General features: G+C 37.9%; 1 protein-coding gene across 1 annotated transcript in view; it reads right to left on the bottom strand.

Moving 5' to 3' along the window:
• WASL (WASP like actin nucleation promoting factor) overlaps nucleotides 1-21,176 on the bottom strand; it is a 62,770-nt gene extending 41,594 nt beyond the window's left edge. The window contains exon 1 of the mRNA XM_043589389.1: nucleotides 20,551-21,176. Coding sequence (XP_043445324.1) covers nucleotides 20,551-20,667 — 117 coding nt within the window. The 5' untranslated portion in view covers nucleotides 20,668-21,176. The remainder of the gene's footprint in view (nucleotides 1-20,550) is intronic.
• Between the last annotated feature and the right edge of the window lie 355 nt (nucleotides 21,177-21,531).

Consider the following 21,531-nt stretch of genomic DNA (forward strand, 5'->3'; position numbering starts at 1 on the left):
CAGCAAGAATTTATTTTGGTCATTTCTCATCTGACCTGATTTATGGATACCTTATCAGTCTGGTTGCCCTCATCAGTCTATAGTTACATGTGGTCTAACCAGTGCAGAATATTAGCGAAATGATGGAGGAGATAATTTGTTCCCAATCACAGAAAGAAATGCATGTGCCACCTCATTCTCACCCATCACACTGTACACTGAAGACACAGGGCACCATCTTTCACTAGTCATTATCCTCTCTCATGTCCTGATTTTCCATTTCAGCTCTTTGCTCCCAAAGTCAAAACACCCTCTCTCACCCTCCCTTTACCTGGCTAATTCTGTTCACCTTTCAAACCTCAGTTCAGATGTCATCTATCATATCCCTTCCCTGACTCCCTCAAAAAGTGTTGTAACTTAACCTACAGTTAATATCCTACTATTTATGAGAATAAGCAACATGAGCTTGCCTAACAAGGCACTTTAGTCCATTTCAGGAGGAAGCAGTTCCTCTTTTCACTAGGCCTTACCAAGAAGATTCTCTTCAAAAGTCAGTGGACTGGTTAGGTAATTAGACCCTCTCAAACTACACCAATGGTTAGGTTAAATATTTTTAGTGGACAGGAAATGCTAAAGAATAAAATGAAATCTAGAATTAAAAAGTCTACAGGAGGGGGGCCTGGGTGGCTCAGTCGGTTAAGCATCTGACTTCGGCTCAGGTCATGATCTCGCAGGTCATGAGCTTGAGCCCTGCATCGGGCTCTGTGCTGACAGCTCAGAGCCTGGAGCCTCTTAAGATTTCTTTGTCTGTCTGTCTGTCTGTCTCTCTCTCTCTCTCTGTGGCCCACCCCGGCTTGCACTCTGTCTCTATCTCTCTCAAAAATAAACAAACATTAAAAAAACATTTTTTAAAGTCTATAGGAATCAAATATGCTGAGAAGTTCAAAGTTCATTAAAAAAAAAAAAAAAAGCACAGAGAACACAGGGGCACCTGGGTGGCTCAGTCCCTTCAGTGTCCGACTTTGGCTCCGGTCATGATCTCACAGCTCGTGAGTTCAAACCCTGAGTTGGGCTCTGTGCTGACAGCTCAGAGCCTGGAGCCTGCTTCAAATTCTCTGACTCCCTCTCTCTCTGCCCTCCCCTGCTTGTGTGCGCGCGCTCTCTCTCTCTCTCTCTCTCTCTCTCTCTCAAACAAATGAACACTAAAAACAAAACAAAACACAGGGAACATAGTCAATAGTATTATAACAACATTGTATGGTGACAGATGGTGACTACACTTTTGGTGGTGAGATATGTTGTATACTTGAAACTAACATAATGCTGTGTGTCAACTCTACTCAACATAAATGAATACTTGGAACAGGAAAAGTTACGATCTCTGACGTAACTAGTACCAGAGTTTCCCCACTAGTACACATCGCATTGGTACTAACAAAAATTCTCTGAAAGGAAGCCCACGTGAGCGTTTCCTGGACAGCAGATCTGCCATAAATCCGCTGCAGTAGAGCCCACATACTCAAAAAAGTACAGGCAAATATCTAAAAAATACTGAGATGAAAGGATCTGATAATTAGCAGGAATGAGAAATATTACATAAGCAAAGATAGCGTGACATACAGTATGAAAGAAGAGCTATAACTGATTCACAATAACCCCAAAAAAGTTAAGTCTTAACCATAATCAAAATGGATGTTCATCAGATGAAGCATGATAGGCAATTTGCATCCTGTAATAATGATGTATTTCTTTTGGAGCAAGAAAATATACCAGAGTAAAATATATGGTACCTCAAATATTCACATAGGGACCTACTTTATCACATAGGAGTTAAAGTAAGTTCAGTAATGTGTTTGTTCTGTTGTACTAAACCACGGTAAAGCACTAACACATTTTAGAAAGACTTCCATCAAAATCAACAAAATATTTCAAATCTTACATTTATTAATTCAGATCTTCAGAACCTTAATATTATCCAGAATTACTCAGGCAACTCGAACTTTCTAGGTCATCAAGAAAAATACCCACACAACTCATTAAATAAACTACAATTTAGTTATACAATGAGATACAATACAGCTGCTAAAAAAATAAAAGAACGAAGAGGTTCTAAGTAATAAGGAAAAATCCTCAAGATACATTGTTATGTGAGAAAAAAGCAAGATGTAAAATGAAAGGTGTAGTATGTTAACATTTGTGCACAATAGCAAGAATCAATATTTGCCTAGTATGCATAAAACTGAAAATGGACACAGTTGCTACCTATTTTGTATATGCAAAGGTGTTTTGTGAGGGGAGGAAGGACGAGGCAAATGGAAGATAGCATGGAAGAGAAACTTTTCACTTTCATATATTTTGATTTTATACCATGTGAGTATTTGAGTTTTTCAAAAAATTAAATATTGATGTGAAAATACACACAAAAAAGAAAAAGACCTACTCAAGTCATATCATGGTAGAAGTCTGGGTGAAAAAAAGATCTTTGTGATCTAGAAACTGTAACCCAGGAAGAATTTCTTGCAGCTTTTAAGAAGCCTTCCTTTAAAAAAAAAAAAAAGTCATTTTTGAGAGAGCGAGAGAACACATGTGTGTGAGGTGGGGAGGGGCAGAGAGAGAGGCAGACAGAGGATCCAAAGCAGGCTCTGTGCTGAAAGCGGAAAGTCCCACATGGGGCTTGAACTCACACAATGTGAGATCATGACCTAAGCCGAAGTCAGATACTTAACCGACTGAGCCACCCAGGCGCCCCAAAAAGCCTTCCCTTAAAAATTAAGTGAACATTGCTGAAAATAACATACTATAATATCTAAAGGCATAAAGTAATAAAAAGGCAAACTTTGGCTATTATAAAAAGATAGCCTACGTCTGTAATGAAGGCCAAAGTCTATGGCTTCTTTCATAAACTTTCCCTTTGAGTCTTTTGAAGTCTTAACATGATTAATCAAGACAAGCAAGTTTAAATAAAATTCAGTCGATTTTGTCTTCCATATTTGTTATTCTATATGCAGCAATTCATAATTATCCAAGCTTTTAAAGACAGTAATAAGAATGTGTATACATATTACATGTATTATATAATATAAATAGAAGTATATAAATTATGTGTAATATGTATACACATTTCTTTTGTACACATTATATATTATATATACACATATATATATATACACACATTTAATTTGCTTGACTTTCATATGTACAATCAAGGTGGGGGAAGAACATGCAAAGAAATTAATCTGAGAGTAAATGGAATTTAAATTCAACATACAACCTAAAGACTTTAGATTCAAAATTTGAGACTCATACATGATGTATAAGAATTATTAGAAAAGAAAAAAAAAGAGAGGCAAGAATCTTTCTTATTTTTTCAAAGATTTTATTTTTAAGTAATCTCTACACCCAGCCTGGGGCTTGAATTTACAACCCCGAGATCAAGAGACACATGTTCTACCGACTAAGCTGGCCAGGTGCCCCAAGGACCTTTCTAAGGTTGTTTTTAAGGTTTACACTTTACAGTAACCAGATCTATTACGGTGATCCTTTTGCCATGCATATAAATGTTGAATCACGATGCTGTATACCTAAAATATGATGCTGTATTTCAATTATGTTTCAATTAAAAATTTTATCCCTTGTTAACAACTTCAGACTTAAAATTATAGTGTTAAACATCAGTAATGATCTACTCAATAATTTGAAATCATTTAATAAACCAAATTTTATATACTTCCTCAGAAAGCTTAATGTTGCTAGTTTCAAAAGGCATTTTTTATTCAAAATGCATGAACCAATATTTCTAACTCCAGTTATCATTACTGAAACTGAATGAACATGCCTAACTAGATGTTCGATTGCAACCACCACAGAGGAGTAGGAAGCAGACTGTATTAAAATAAATGGTAGATCATGTTTTTTTTTCTTTTAAAAGATTTTTATCATTAATAAACCATAAACTTGGGGGGCAGGGTTAAATGTTAGGATTTTATATAATTTAATTCTACTCTATAATGTTACACTAAGCACTATAAAGGCAAAAACAGCAAGCTAACAATTTTCTCTCTAAATGGAATGGGTGACTGGATCCCACGTACATATTTGGATACTTAAATGTTCTATGTTTTTTAATGCATACATTATTTGGGAAGAATTAATTTTGAGCCAAGGTGAGTGACTTAGGCAGGAGGTGCCTAAGGCAGGAGGTGAAAAGATGCTACTAGACTCCTTTTCCTTCTGCTCTTTGGAGCTGCACTGTCTAATAAGGAGCTCACTAGCCACACACAGGTATTTAAAACTGAAAATTCAGTCCCTTTGTCTTACTAGCCACATTTCCAATGCTCAATAGCCATGGATGACTACTTATTAAATGGTACAAATGCAGAATACGTCCACCATCATGAAAAGTTCCATTGGATAGTACTGCTCTGGAAAATCCAAGGGAGAGATTTTATATAAATACTTTATTAGAATAAGACATAGAATTTATAAGGTCAGGAGTGGAACAGAGTTGGAATCATTATACAAAGGAATATTCATAATAAAAAGAATAAAATCATATTTATTCCAAAATGTCTGGCTAACTAGAGACTCAATTTGAATACAGTATGAAATTCAATTTAACAGATATTTATTATATACTGAAAACAGAAAAATAATTAAGGGCTGGTCTCTGTCTCCAGTGACCTAATTAGGGAGATATGTTTTAAATGAATAACAAACTATGCTACAAAATGAAAATGTACCAAATGAAATGTACCAAAATGAAAACAAAAATAAAGTGCTCTAGAAAGGCTGAGAAGCAAATGCTGAATTCTGACAGGGGACAAAGTAAGGGTAGAGAATCACAGATATCCCAGGGAAGAATAACGTGAGGACTAAAGCACAGAGTCTGGGGTGGATTCCACCACTCACTTGCTAAGCGATTTTAGGTAATTATATACTCATCTTTCCAATCCATTTCCTAATCTGCAAAATGGGGATACTATTACTAACTTCATTTTGTGTTATAGAGTAAATTAGTTAATACATGTAAAGTGTTCTGAACAATTTCTTCATCATAGGGTGATTAAATTTAAATGAAATACAGAAAGTACTCAGAAGACTGCTTGTCATTGTATGTACTTCTTGAATGTTAACTATTATGATACTCACATTATCAGTTGCTATATTTCCAATCAGATCATTTTAAAGCTCTACTACTAGCTTACAGAAACTAGTAATTAGAGAACTAACATTTCCTGTTTTCAGCAAGTTGGTCAATTAAAAAATAAGGAGAACCAGGAAAAAAACCCAAGCCTGCGAAAACATGAAAGAAACCCTCACACCTTTACAGTCTGAAAATCTGGGATCAGAATTGTAACTAAAAACAACACCTTAGTACAGTAAATATTTTTTACAATGGCATCTAAAGCAGGTTTAGGTGAGTGACAGACCAAATAAATAATCATGTACTATATCTTAATAGAATTTTCACTAACTTTTATACACACGATAAACAGAACATAAGCAGGTACTGCCTGTCCCCCAACCCTAATACTTCTGGTATTAAAGACTCAGTTCCTTTCTCCAGGGACAAGCACCTGTGCTTATGCTCAATTAAGATTCTCTCCCTAAAATTTAGAATTCCAAACTGAGTCACAGGACTAACGGGTTGAGGGAAGAGATGACTGGAGTTGAGAGAAGTTCCACCAACTCCTGCTGTTGTTCTCAGAACTTCCCAGCCTCCTGCTGCTCCTGAAGTTTTATTGTTCAATTCTGTCCCGGATTCCATGGGATCCTCTGATAGCCAATAAATTCCTTTTTGCTTAAACCAGCCAGAACCAGTTTCTGTTATTTGTGCCAAAGAGCTTTAACTAACAATTGGTTTCTTAAATATTTAAGTAATTCTCATACCTCCAAGTTCTTAATGGAAATCAATGAGAAAAGACACTTTATTCACTATACATATATGCTATTATATGCAATCATATAAATGTGGAGCTGAATTTATACAGTAACTTCCTTTGGCCTGATGTATTTTAATAGCCTGAAAGGACACTATTCTCCATGAATTCTTGACAATTATCTTTTAATATACAGATTCATGCTCAAAACGGAACAGGTTTCTCTTTGGTAAGAATAAAGGGCAACTTTTTGGCAAGAATTCAAACTCTTTCTTAACCTGCGGCAATTAACAACTTGACCTTTGCCTCCTGCTATTAACCCAAGATACAACAGATGGCAGCCAAATAATCTACAAATGCCCAAACATACTATATTTCTCATCTTAACTCATTATGTTTACTCTGCTGGAATATTATGTTTGAAACTTGTCAAACTCCATATACCTAGTTCAAATAGCACACTCTTGATCAAGTTTTTCCACCATGTCCTCAAACACTTCTCCCTCTGCATAATCCCATAACGTTTCATTTACACATCCAATGAAGGACATATCATTGACTGACTTGTGACAGGTCCCTACATAGGGTGTTTCGCCAATGCACCATTCATCCTCTGAAAACAAGGGCCATGTATTCTCCAATTATGTACACTTAGTCCCAGCACAGTATTTATATGCATTTTGCATTCATTAGCTCAACTAAACTGAAAGGAGTGTCTTTCTTAGAATCATATTATTGTTACAGTATTTTTAGAAGAATGACAACAGTTCTCTTCTTGGCACTTCAATTAATCATAAACATCTATATGACATGGTGAAAACCCCAAGTTAATGCACCCCCATTACTAATATTTTAAAGCCACCAATCACAGGAATTTGCTTCCACCTCAACCTCCATCCACACAAGAGGGAGGCAAGCCTTCCTTATCCTCCGTCACTGAATTGACCTGGAACCTTTTTCATAATACCAATGTAACACTGACCTGATTATTATAGCTTTATTATAAACCTTAAAAATCAGGTGTGGTGGACCAACATTTTTCTTTTGTGGCTATTCTAGCTCCTCTGAATTTCCATCTAAATGTTATCTATTTATTTATTAAATTTTTAAATGTTTATTTATACTTTTTTTGAGGGGGGAGGGAGAGAGAGACAGAGAGAGACAGAGACAGAGACAGAGACAGAGACAGAGAGGGAGACGAATTCCAAACAGGCTCTGCACTGTCAGCACAGAGCCTGACGCAGGGCTTGAAATCCCACACTGTGAGATCATGACCTGAACCAAGGTCAGAGGCTTACCAAATGAGCCACCCAGGTGCCCCTATACTTCAATTTTTTAATGTTTATTTATTTATTTAGAGAGAGAGCACACATGAGAGAGCAAGAATGGGGGAGGGGCAGAGAGGGAGAGAGAATCCCAAGCAGGCTCCATGCTGTGGCTATGAGCACAGAGCCCAACGCAGAGCTCAGTCCCACAAACCATGAGATAATGACCTGAGCTGAAATCAAGAGTCAGATGCTTAACCAACTGAGTCAGGCACCTCTACCTCAACTGTTTTAAAAGTGAAAAAAATTCCTTATTGTGATGAGTTTTTAAAACAAACCACCAAGCTAATTACTTCTATGTTTGACACAATCTTGTTTGCAAGGTGGCTAAAGGGAAAGTTGCTACTAACAAATATTAATGCAACCTTCTTACTTGTTTTCTTTGAAAAAACAAACCCGTAATATCTCACTTTATAAGGGAGATACATAAACTCTGATTGTAAAGTACCTTGTTGCATTTATCTTCTCATTCATTAACTTTCATTTTAAAATTGAGAAATCTCTAAACTTGGAAAAATAAAACCCAAGATTCAGGAAAATCATACTTAAGAAATCAGAACATTTTTTATGGAATTAAATTAAAAAATTATTGCTATTTGTATTTGTTTAATGTTACTTAGGACTACAAAGAATATACTAGATTGTCATAATAAAAGGCACAAATTATAGGTCAGTGCAATCTGACAAGATAAAATCCAATTTTAAATGCACTTATGCCAGGGCACCTGGGTGGCTCAGTCGGTTAAGCTTCCGACTTCAGTTCAGGTCATGATCTCACAGCTCACTGAGTTCAAGCCCTGCATCAGGCTCCACGCTTAAGCTCAGAACCTGCAGCCTGCTTCGAATTCTGTGTCTCCCTCTCTCTCTGCCCCCCATACCCCTATTCGTGCTCTGTCTCTCTCAAAAATAAACATTAAAAAAGATTTTTTTTAAATGCACTTATCCCTTTAAGCAATTCTATTTCTTGGAAATTATCAAAGTAAAATAACAGATCAAGTGTGTGAAGATAGATGGAATATATGTATACACATACAAATGTTAGGGGGAATGTTAGAATAAAAAGAAAGAAAAGAAAAATAACTGTCTATTTCTAGGGAATTGGTCAAGCTTCTAGGATGTGCCCACTGAAAACAGTATACTTACTGACATGAAACAATGTCAATAAAAAAATAAACATCTGTGTTTGTCAGGGGGTGTTTGTTGAGAATAAGTACACATGTTCATTTACCATTCAATAATTCATGAAAACCAAAAGCTAGGAGGATATACACAAAAACATTAATAAGAATTAGTTCTGGATGATGGGGTTCATAGATGATTTCCATTTTTATCAATATTATTTTGAAAACTGCTAAGTCTGCACTTAGAAATATAATGTGAATCACATAAGCAATTTCAAATTTTCTACTAGCCAATATATAAATTAAAAATGTGTAGAGGGGTGCCTGGGTAGCTCAGTCAGTTAAGCGTCTGACTTCAGCTCAGGTGATGATCTCATGGTTCATGAGTTCGAGCCCCACGTCAGGATCTGTGCTGTCAGCTCGGAGCCTGGAGTCTGCTTCGGATTCTGTGTCTCCCTCTCTTTCTGCCCTTTCCCCACTAGTACTCTGTCTCTCTCTCTCTTTCTCTCTCTCTCTCTCTCAAAAGTAAATAAAACATTAAAAAAATTATTTTAAATGTAATGAATTAATTTTAACATATTTAACTGAATATATTTCTTAATTTGTAATTTCAGTATATAATCAATATTAACATTTTTTTAAGTTTATTTATTTAAGCAAACTCTACACCCAACATGGGCTCGAACTCACAATCCTGAGACCAAGAGTCACATGTTCTTCTGACTGAGCCAGCCACGTGCCCCCACATCAAACTCTTTCTTTAAATATTTATTTTTGAGAAAGAGAGAGAGAGAAAGAGAGAGGGCGGGAGAAAGGGAAAGAGAGGAGACAGAGGATTGAAGGCAGCCTGCTTGCTAATAGCACAGAGCCCTATGCAAGGCCAAACCCATGAACCGCAAGATCATGACCATGACCTGAGGTCAGACCCTTAACCGAATGAGCCACCCAGGAGCCTCTCAATATTAAAATCCTAATGAAATATTTTAATTTTTTTTTTTGGTACCAAATCTTAGAAATAGAGTGTGCATCTCACATTTACTGCACATCTCAATTTGAACTAATGACACTTCAAGTGCTCAACAGACACATGTGGCTAATGGTTACCAGGCTCCATTATGGGACAATACACTGTATTTTTAATGGGAAAGAAAAGTCATTTTTTAAATAATAAGTCACTTGACTGCTATCAGAGGTCTTTTTCCAAAATCTAACACCTGAATATTACATAATATTTTGAGTTACTCAGTTTCCTCGCATTCTGCGGAAAAATTGTTTTTAGAAATGAACAGGTTGGTCTGAGCTCAAGGAAGAAAGAGATACAACAATATAAGAATTAAATAAAAATGTAGCACTAACAGAACCTTCCAGGATATAGGTGGGTGTATGTATGCATAAAGCCAATTCCCGGATTTCCATATTTTCTAATAGTGAATTCCTGATGGTGAAATTGAATAAATATTAACTGATTAGCTATATACTATCAGCATTATTTTCAGGTCTTTCAATGTGAAATTAAGATCATTCTGAGTATGTTTAATCAAATAAAGAATTACAATAACTTATGCTTCTCAAACTTCTCTAAGTTCTCCTCAAAAATAATAAAAAGAACATAATCAGATGCATCAAACTTAGGCTTGAAAAATTAAGGATTCATTCAGAATGATTTCAAATAAACCTAAGAATTCTTATTGGAGGAATTTCCTCCCTCTACTGGAGGTAAGAATTGCATCAAACTTCTCTTCAAAAAACCACACAAACAAGAAGAGAATGGTGTAAAATATTTAAAGTGCTAAAAGAGAAATGCACCAATCTACAATTCTGTATCCAGCATCATTATCCTCAAAAGTGGAAAAGTATTTTTTAAGACAAACAGAAATTGAGAGAATTTGTTCCTACTAGACAAGTAGTCTACTTGCAAGAAGTGCTAAAAATTCCTTAAGGTGAAGCAAATGATATAGGTCATTTGAATATACTTGAAAGAAAAAAGTTTTAGAGAAGGAATAAATGAAGGTTAAATAAAATCTTTTATTTTTCTTCTTTTTTTAATGTTTATTTATTTGTGTGTGTGTGTGTGAGAGAGAGAGACAGACAGACAGACAGACAGACAGAGCATGAGTGGGAGAGGGGCAGAGAGAGCGGGGGATGCAGAACCCAAAGCAGGCTCCAGGTTCTGAGCTGTCAGCATGGAGTCCGATGCAGGGCTTGAGCCCACAAATAGCGAGATCATGACCTGAGCCAAAGGCAGACGCTCGACCAACTGAGCCACCACGGTGCCCCTATTTTTCTTCTTTATAAATGCTTTAATAGGTAACAGCAACAATGTATTCAGTGATTATGGCTTATAGATCAGTGAAATGAATGACAGCAATATTATAAGGAATGACATAGAAGAACTGGGAGTTTTATGTTATAAAGTACTTCTACCACCTACGAGGCAATATAGTGTTACTGGAAACTGAACTTTGATTGATTATAAACATATATTGCACAATGGAGGAAAACCACTAAAATTTTTTTTTAAGAAGTAAAAACGATTATGTTGAGAGGACAGAAAATAGAATCATATAAAATGCTCAATTAAAACCAGGTGTGCCTGGATGGCTCGGTCAGTCAAGTGTCCAATTTCGGCTCTGGTCATGATCTCATGGTTCATGGGTCGAGCCTCACATCGGGCTCTGTGCTGACAGCTCAGAGCCTGAAGCCTGCTTTGGATTTTGTATCTCCCTCTTTCACTGCTCTCCCCTCTCAAAGATACACATTAAAAAAAGAAAAAAGAGAGATAAAGAAAGGGGGAAAAAAGGAACAAAGAACAAGGGCAACAAATAGAAAATTAACAATATAGTAGATATTAATCTAATTATATCAATAATTACTTTAAATGTAAATAGTCTAAATATCCCAATTAAAAGACAGAGACTATCAGAATGGATTTTAAAAAAAGAGCCAAGTACATGCTGTTTACAAAAAAAAAATTTTTTTTTTTAATTATAAAGACACAGGCAATTAAAAGTAAAGGGATAGAGAAAAATATACTAACCCTAAATAAAAGAAAGCTATATTAATATTGGGCAAAGTGTGTTTCAGAGCAAGGAAAATTATCAGGTATAAGAGGGACATTATATAATGATAAGGAGACCATGTCTATAGGGAGATATAACAATACTTAATATGTTGCATTTAATAACAGAGCATGAAAATATGTGAGGCCAAAGCTGATAAAACTGCAAGGAGACATAGATGAATCCACTATTTAAGCTGGAGGTTTCAACTTTTAAACATAAAAGTACTAAGAAAACTGAGTAAATATTTTTGTAATTCTAAGCTAGCACATTATTAAATAAAAACTTGATATAACAGAAAGACTATTATATTTAACTTTACAAAACTTTAAAACCCCTGCAATGACCAGGAATACCAAATATGCTTTGTCAAAAGATAAATGACAAACTGCCAAAAAAATACTGTAATATACAATTACCATCTCTAAAGAATTCTTCAAATCACTAAGAAAAAACCCAATAGAAAAAGATTGTCTAAATACAAAGAACAAACAATTCACAGAAGAAATATCTATAAACAGACATAAAAAGATGTTTAACTTCACCAAAAACTACAAACCAAACAGATATATATATATATATTTTTGGACCTGTGAATCTGTCAAAATGAAAATTAGTTTTAAACCTAGTGTTGATGAGAATATATGGAGTTTAGAAACAACTGCTTTGGAAAACAATTCAGCAGTATATATTAACATTCTTAATGCTCATGCCCTCTGACATCATTTCTTAAGAATTTATTCAATAGAATTACTTCAAAAGGATACATAAAAATATGTATTTGAATGTTCATTGTATGTTTAGAAACATATATGTTTCTAAAGGCAAAAACTTGGAGAGAAAAAAAATACCTATTGCTCTGGGCTGAATTATGTCTACCTAAAAGATATGTTGAGGAGTTCCTGGGTGGCACAGTTGGTTAAGCGTCTGACCTCGGCTCAGGTCATGATCTCACAGTTAGCGGTTCAAGTCCCATGTTGGGCTCTGTGCTGACAGCTAGGAGCCTGCAGCCTGCTTCAGATTCTGTGTCTCCCTCTTTGTCTGCCTCTCCCTCCACTTTCTCTCTCTCAAAAATAAACAAACATTAAAATATATATATATATATATATATACACACATATATATATATTTATGTTTTAACACTTGTATCTATGAATATGACCTTACTTGAAAAGAGGATCTTTACAAATGTAACCAAGTTAAGATGAAGTCATTAGGGTTGACATTAATCCAATGACTGGTATTCTTATAAGAGAAGACACAGGTAAAGAACACCATGTGATTACATATGTAGAGATTAGAGTCGTGAGGAAAGCCAAGAAACATCAAGGATTGCCAGCAATGCCAGAAGCTAGGACAGAGGCATGGGATGAAGTCTCTCAGTGCCTCCAGGAGGAACCAACTCTGCTGACACCTTGATTTCAGAATGCTAACCTCCTAAGTGAGCAAGAATAAATTTTGCTTTTTTTAAGCCATGCAGTTTGTGATACTTTGTTATGGCAGCCCCAGAAAACTAATACACCCACCAACAGAGATTAGTAAGTTACAAGAAACTCACAAAATAGAGGATGCAGTAATAAAAAGTATGCAACAGATATAAATGGACATGGAAACATATGAAATATATATTAATATACATGAAAAAGTTAAGTTTCAGAACAGCATGTACAATACGAATTTCATGATAAAGAAAACATACCTCTCTGCCTCCAACTCCTCAATGAAACCCATCCTTCTCACATGCCGGCCAAGGCAAATATGGGTTAGACTACTTCCCTCTGCAATCTTGACCTGCACTGACACCTTCACAGACTGAATTCACTCCCAAGGCCTCAATAATCAACACTCTGCAAAAGATTCCAAAAGCTCTACTCCTACAATCTCTACTATCTTGCTATTACCATCAGGATGTTCTGTTGTCATCCGGAATTCACACAGCCAACTGAATATTGCCATTTTTTCCTTCACAACATTGCCATTATATAACCTTGGGATGGCAACTAGATGCCATTCATCTATGTGAACCTGGACTGACTGGTAGTGGCTACCCGCACGATGCACTGAGTATTCAGAGACCGCATCTGGACACAGCAGAAAAAGTGCTATCGGCAACAGGTAGTGTCCACCATGTGCACAAAGACCATGTTACTATCCCTCATAACCCTTTTTTTGTTCTAGATGCTGCTACAATTCCGGTTCCTTAGCCAGGCCAGGTCAGCTGAGAGAATGAATAAGATGTTTAGTAAACTTTAAACTCTTACTTAATTATTCCCATTATGAATGTAATTTCTAATTTTCCCCATTTCTAGATCCTTCCTATCTTGATACTTTTTTAATGAAAAATCTTTTTTTGCCTCTTTACTAGTAACTTAAGGACTAAAGTTTAACCTCTAAGTCTGAAGTTCGAAGTCTTCCAAAATCTGGCCTCAATTTACCCTTCAAACTTATCATTATGTTCTGAAACAAATACTATTCTCATTTCTAGCCAAGCCAGTCTATTCAATATTTCCTAACACTCCATGTCAATTTTCTACTCTAAACGTACACGTTTCCCTCTACTTGAACTCAGGTGGTTCCTTGCTCCTGACAAATTGTATACCATTTAAGGTCCTCATGTTCAAGGCCCACAATGATGCAGCAAATGCCACAGTGATATATCTATCTTTCCTATTATTTAATTTTTTATTATATGCTGGCTAGTGAAACATATCTTTTTATGCAAGATTTTTGTCCTCCCCAGCTACTTAGTAAACAACATAGTTGTAAGAACTGAATCTTCCTACTCCCTCCATGTATTTGAAGATACTGGGGGAGTGTTAGCATCTCAATAAATCCTCAATACTTGACGATGATATTTCATTAATAAAAAAAGTGGAAATTTGGATTTCTGATTAGCTTTATGTGTTGCATACAAATCAATTAGCTCCTTTACTATAATGAAAATTTCTCAAGTATTTAGGTATCCTCTGATATTTTTATGGCAACATAATTTCACCATAGTGGAGGGAGAATTTCACTTAAATTTTTTTATTTTGGAACCAAAGACATGATAAATACACAATTTCACCTCTATTTTAATACTTAAAAATACTACATAGTTTTAGCTTCTCCAAATCTAAGGGTTTAACTGTAAAATGAAACTTGAAAAACATTTCATTGTCCAAAGATTACTGTGTGCTTGGCTTATGATAATTTTTGATCTCATATCATTTTTAACAGCAGTTTATATTCCTAGATGTCTTTCATATTTCCCTTTTGTTTCAATTTATCTGGTATTTAATGAGTTCTCCTTTTACAAAGACATATTTCTATAGTAAATCTTCAGGTCAAGCTAAAAATAAGTTTAAAAAATCACTATAGCAGAGGAACCCCGGAGTCAAGGATACTGAGAAACTAAGTAAACTATCAGAAAGCCATAGTAATTGAACTATGAAGTTACTACAAATCTTTCAATTGATTCTATTTTCTAAAGGTTTTTTCTAAATATGCCTCTTCAACATTACTCTACACCCAATTATTTGGTCTCTTTAAAAAAGGGTCACAATTCCGATAGAACACATAAACTCCAAAGTGAAATTAATATTGTCTAAATAATCTCACTCTCCTATACTGATATTATAGTCACTAATCCTCCACTAATTTTATCATACTGACAGATACAATAGATAGAAACAGGATATATTTCTGTTATACTATATATACGAACAGAGTTAAGTATACTAAACGTTTCCTAATTACTAAACAATACTTAACCACTTAAAAATGTTAGATTGTTCAGTCACACACCGATTAAGAGTTATATTTACAGTTAACGATATATATTACTGTGGACAAGAATGTATGAACTTGTTTTGCTTCCCATCTTTACAGTGAAAGTGACCTCTATACTAATGCTGGGTTCTATAAAGTCCTAAAGAGACCAATTTATAATGAAGCCCAACTCTATCTACTCTTTTAAACCTCAACTTTGAATCAGTCTCTAAAATAACCAAGTTAGTTCACTATAGCTGTTAAATCTAACACTTAAACTAAAAACGTTTTAAAAATCTTTATACCATTTTCTCACATGCTTCTCCAAACAGCCAGAACACTCTACATACATTATAGCATTATTCTCTGAAATCCTTAAGCAAGCCCATCTTACAAATCTAAACACTAAGGCTCTTACTGGTTGAGAAATTTCCCTATATTATAAGCTAAGAATAACAAGAAATAGGGGATTTATAGCCAAGATCTGCTGTATTCTTCTAAATCTCCTCCTATACTTATAGTCTACCAGACAAGACACTTTTATATTCACCTTTTTCCTCTATACAAGGTTGCCCTTTCAGTTTTGCATATTCCAAATCCCAAATGTTAACCTTTTTTCTCTTTCCATACTCAAGGTGAAATACATTCTCGGCCCTAACTTCCCAGCAATGCTGTCTTAACTCAGGCCTTCATCAAAACAATGATCCATCTAGGCACCTCTCCCTGTAAACCTATTTAAGAATTTAGAACAGAAACAAAGTAACAGTTGGACAGCTACTCTTACCACCTATATTAGTTCAGCAGCTGACTTAAACCACATTGTTCTTATAAAGGAAGATTTAAGTCCAGATAAAACTTGCATCAGAAATTGAAGATTTTAACAACGTGATCAAGCAATGAGAAATGCTGAATGAGCTCGTAGGGAATAAATAAGTTAGCAACTATAATTAATAAGTATTCAGTGATCTGTATGCTAGATATTATAAAAATCATAGACTACGTAGGTATAAGGTCTAATCTTCCATAATTATATATAGGGTGAGAAAATAAAAAATCTAATGAAAGAATATAAGTAGGTTAAAACAAGTGCTCAGGAATCAAAAGAAATAAAGATTAAAGATGGTTAATAAAAATGGTTTTTTATGCACCACTAAATCTTGAAATAAACAAACTAGTTGAATGTGGCAGAGAAAAGCATCAGTCAACATTACCAACTTAATCCATTTGGACCACAGATGGTTGTAGAGAGGTAGTATGAGGTTTTATTTTTCCCAATCCTTAATTTCTTACTTATTCAGCACTATATATATTAAACTCCACTTGGCAAGATGGCATATACTCTAGAGAAAGTAAGCTAAATCACAGTACATGAAAAACAACAAAACTAACTACAAAACAAGACCTGATCTTGTTTTTAACTCTTCTTAACTGTTCCAAGAAAATACTACCAACTAATGAATTGCATCAGAACTATTTAGGTAAAAGTATATAACATATATTGACATATCACATATAACTCAAATGAAACCTCAACTTTCACAAAATCTATTTTTTAAACTGTGGCAAAATAGATTTACTTAAGATTCACTTCTTCCACGAAACCAATCACCAATCCAGAGTTTAATATACAGACATATTTCCATTTAGTGAAGTATGTATGTTTCTGCATCCTTTTTCTGCTGGTGGTTACACCTGTCTTTGACCCAATTCTCTTCCCTCACCTGCTATATCTAAGGGGAATGAAATCCTACTAGAGACTTTTTAAATGTCCTGGAATTCCCACCAGCAATGCTTTAATTCAGGCCCTCATCATATCTTATGTGGACTGCTGTAAATACCTACCTGATCTCCTTTGTCTCCACTGTTACTACCTTCAATCTGCCTTCTATAGTGCTTTCACCTTTCTCCCAAACTTTCTAAAAGTCGTATCTGATCTTGTGGTCCCCCACTAACTAGTGCAATACTTCCTCAACTGTATCTCTCTTACATCTATGAAATACAGATTGATATCTTAACAGGTTAGAGAAAATCTGTAGTAAAACAACAACAAAAAAACCCAACTTCGTTTTAATTTAATCTTAACTCACAAAATATACATCCAAGATGGAAGGGAAGCATATTAACATGTCAAATGTGTTTCAGGAATACCCTATCAGAAAACAGTAAACTTCAGCAGTGAGTCTCAAACTGTGATATATGTTAAAGTCTCCTGTTGACCTTACTAAAAATAGAAATGCCTGAGTTCCACCTCAGGCCTACTGAATATTATCTAGAGATTCGACCTAGCAGTATTTGTAATCTCCACAATATTTCTAATGCATACCTAAGTTTGAGAACCTAGGCAGAAACTCTCCTTGCTCCATAACAAACTATTAGTAGGTCCCAACTTTCCAAGCTGTTTCATTCCTCTCATCCACCTGGGAGTTACCTACCAATCTTAAATATTCAGGTATCACCCATTCTAAAAAACTTTCACTTATCTGCTCTCCCACCATTCTCTTTTAATCTCCTAAACTTTTACAAAAAATAATAACATCCATATATTTGCGTATGGTCCTTCTAATCCACAAAACTACTCCATAAGACAGAATCCCTATTTTAGAAATAAGAAAACCAATTCTACCACAGGGAGTTAAAAACAAGATTTAAAAAAAAAAACAAAAAACTTGTTGTAAGTGACCATCTGAGTTTGAACTCTGGTGTGCTGACTACAAAGCCAAGACATTTTCCATTGAGACATGCAGCCTCCTATACATCACTCTGAAGTATTGACTTACTCATCAGCTTACACATTTGTTTCCCTTTTTAGACATAGTAAGCTCCTTGAGGGCAGGCATCAACCCTGATTTTGACCTCAACATTTAGTTACTCAATATATATGTGTTGAGTCACAGAAGGAATGCAGCTCCTCCAGAACTGGGACTATTAACTACTGTTTAATTTCTTGAATTCTTAGAGCTCTAAATACACTTCTTCCCTAACAAATTTGGTCTGACTTTTGACTTTTTCTTTTTATAAGACAATGTATTTCACTATTATTTTAAACTACAAAAAGCCACACAGTGGGCAAAGAGGAAAAAAAGGATTGTTCAAAAAACAATCGTTCTGGGGCACCTGGGTGGCTCAGTCGGTTAAACGCCCGACTTCGGCTCAGGTCATGATCTCCTGTTTCATGAGTTCAAGCCCCACATCGGGCTCTGTGCTGACAGCTCAGAGCCTGGAGCCTGTTTCGGATTCTGTGTCTCCCACTCTCTCTGCCCCTCCCTCCCATGCTTGTGCTCTCTGTCTCTCAAAAAATAAATAAATAAATGTTAAAAAAAACTTTTTTTTAAAACAATCTTTCTTACTTTACTCTCAAAGAACTGGAGACTTCAAATATTAATCTTCACAAAAAATTTCATACCACAAGAGCAGGCCACTAAAGAGTGTGATTTTAAATGACAGAAATTCAAAAGGTAAAGGTGACTAGTAGGAGACAACATAAAGATATTGGGCACTGAATACGGACAGCGTATTCAGCAATCCACTTAAGCTAACCAGAAAGAAAGCTCTCTTTCTCAATCACAGTATTCTTTCAGATCTTTCATTTTGAAACGAGGAAACATTACAGGTAAGCATAAAGCAATCAGTCGGTGTACTCACGTTTAAATGTAATGTCCTTCCTGCCTAAAGTTAATGTGTCTGGTATGTCAAACAATACAACTACTTCCTTTCTGACACAAATTTCATAGCAAGTGTAAATAAACTGGCAAAATTTAAAATTTTTCATTTGCAAATAATGTAACATTTGAAAACCTGGAGATTCTCATAAATCAAAAATATACAAAAATTGGTGCTGCTTTAAGAATCTTACACTCTAATTTTATCAGGTTTTGGTGGGTAAAAAAAGTGATAATTCCTTTAGCACCACTTTTTGAAACAAATCAGTAACAAGGGAAGAAACCATTCTGAAACAACATGATGTAGTGGAAAGCACAAGAGACTAGGCATCAGGAGTCCTGGTTTCTAGTTTTGGTTACATTCCTAAATTGCTGTGTGACTTAGGGTTCACTGGCTCCGTTTTCTCATTTGTTTAAAAGGGGGGGAGGGGGCTTGGTTATCTTTAAAGTTGTTTCTCAAAACACTGATATTAAGCCAGTCGTCTTATTTCATTCTTATCAGTAAAATGTAAAACACATTTGAATTAAATGTAATAATTCAATCTCCAACAGGATACAAAAGGTTCATTCCTGTGAAGTTAACAATTAACTCATAGGGTAACTTTCCAGAAATTGTCCAATCCTAACCTCTTAAACAAGCAGGTGTAGCCCAGTTGGGCAGATTTAACACTGCTAACAACAGTTGTGACTTTGCACTGCTCTGCTGACATTTCAGTCGGAGCTCCCGGGGTTCCTGTAGCACATGCTGTGCAGGTGCTAACACGCAAAGAGAGGAGAAAGGAACCCCAACAGCGTTTCAACAAAATCAGTCAGGGTCCAACCCAGCCACCGCAGTCAGATGCAGCCTGACAAGGCCTACACCACAGAGCAGAACCTCCCCACCCCCAGAAGTGCCAGCAGCCAATGTAATGAATGCTTCCGTCAACAACACACATTCCCCTTCCCACAGCAGAACTGCTTGCTCCCAACCAGCCATCTGGGGTTGGAACAGGCCGCACAGCACCAACCTAAGAATCACTCTCAGGCCCCAAAAGGCCAAGAACTACTAGAGATTGCGGTTCCCCTGCGCATGGTTGTGGGGAGAACAGCACCTCCTCCCACCAATGCAAAAAAAAAAAAAAAAAAAAAAAAAAATCAGTGGGGAGGAGAGCAGAAACCAGGCCTGGTCGAGATTGCTGGAGAAATAAACGCTGTTTCTCTGCAATGGGGAGCAGTAGCATTTCCTGCTCTCATTCTGAACCGATGCACTAGACTTCACCCCCTCCTAAGATCCTAAACGGGGATTAAAAACCACATTCCGGTCCACTTCATTCATATTTGGGCTTCATTCCTCGACCTACTCACTCCTGAAACCTCTGCCATTGTGAAAGGAGCCCCCCCCCTCCCCAAGATCAAGCGGCAGGAGGTGAAGCGAGGGCCGGTACAGAGGCCCGGTTTTTAAGATCGAGGAGCTTGTGCACGAATAAAATCCCCTTGTGGCCTGAGAGCAAAGTTTGAACCAGTAGCTAGGGCGCAGACCTGGGCCCGGCCAGGCAGGGTTCCAGGGCAGGCCTGCAGAGGTGACACTTCCCAGCTCACAGGCAACTTCGGGAGGCGGTGTCCGGCCGCCCCGGCCGGCACTGCCCAACACCCGGGGAGCCGGGCTGGCTGGAGGCCTGGCCGGGAGCCGGACCCTCCCCGCGCCGCTCCCGCCTTCTTCCCCACTCCCACTTCCCGGCCCACAAGCCCGGGCCCGAGAGGTAACTTCAGGGGTGGCGACGCGGGTCTCGGCCACTGACCACACATTTCTTGCCGAGGAAAGTGAAGAGAGACTCGTTCTCCTGCGGGGTGAGCAGCAAGGACCCCACATTGGTGACCCTCCGCGGTGGAGGCGGCTGCTGCTGGCCGGAGCTCATGGTTTCACCGGCTGGGTTGCGAGTCCAGGGCCGTCTCCGGAGAGTAGGCGAGTGCTCTTTCCCCTCTCGGTGACAGGGGCGGGAGGAGGGGAATCAGAGGCGCAGCATCTCGCAGCTCCTCGGGCGCCGGGAGGAGGAGGAGGCCACGGGGAGGAGGAGGCCACGGGAAGGAGGAGCCAAAGGCAGGCCGCACAGAGAAAGGGAAGCTCCCAGCTCCCGCCCGGCGAGGCTCTGGCCGGATGGTCGTTGTCCTCGTACTCCGGCGACTGCGCTAAACTCCCAACTCCTCCTCCAATCCTTCTTCGGCTGCGGCGGCGGCGGCGGCGGCAGCGGCGGCGGCGGTGGCGGCCGCACAATCCAACATGGCAGCGGGGGCGGACGAGACCACAGGACGCAGGACGCGGGGGAGCGCGCCGGAAACGCGCGGCTGCGGGCCGGGCCCCGGAGGAGCTCCCCCCGCCAACCACGCCGCGGCCGGCCTTGCTGCGCCGGGCCAAGGCCCCGCCCCCTTCCGGCCGAGTCGCGGACCGCACCGTGAGACGCGGATTGCACGGTGAGACGCCGGGCGGGGGTTCCGTGTATCGGCCCACGGCTCTAGCCTCCTTCCTGCGGTGCTTGCGCCCGGTGGCAGCTGCCTGCACAAAGAAGAGCCGCCCGCCCCTGTCCGCCCCTGTTCTGTGGACGCACACCTTTGCGAAGCATCAGTGCAGACCAGGTCCCCCTTCCCCGAATAGCTCTTATTTCTGGGGTGCGGAGGCCAGGCGTCTACACTGAGGGTTAAAACGGTCTGGAATCTATCTGGAGACAGAAGTGACGCTCTCCCCTGTGCTCCTCGGTGGTTTAGGTCAGAGCCGCAGGTGCCTG

The sequence above is a fragment of the Prionailurus bengalensis genome, chromosome A2 (assembly GCF_016509475.1).
Source record: "Prionailurus bengalensis isolate Pbe53 chromosome A2, Fcat_Pben_1.1_paternal_pri, whole genome shotgun sequence".
Lineage (NCBI taxonomy): Eukaryota > Metazoa > Chordata > Mammalia > Carnivora > Felidae > Prionailurus > Prionailurus bengalensis.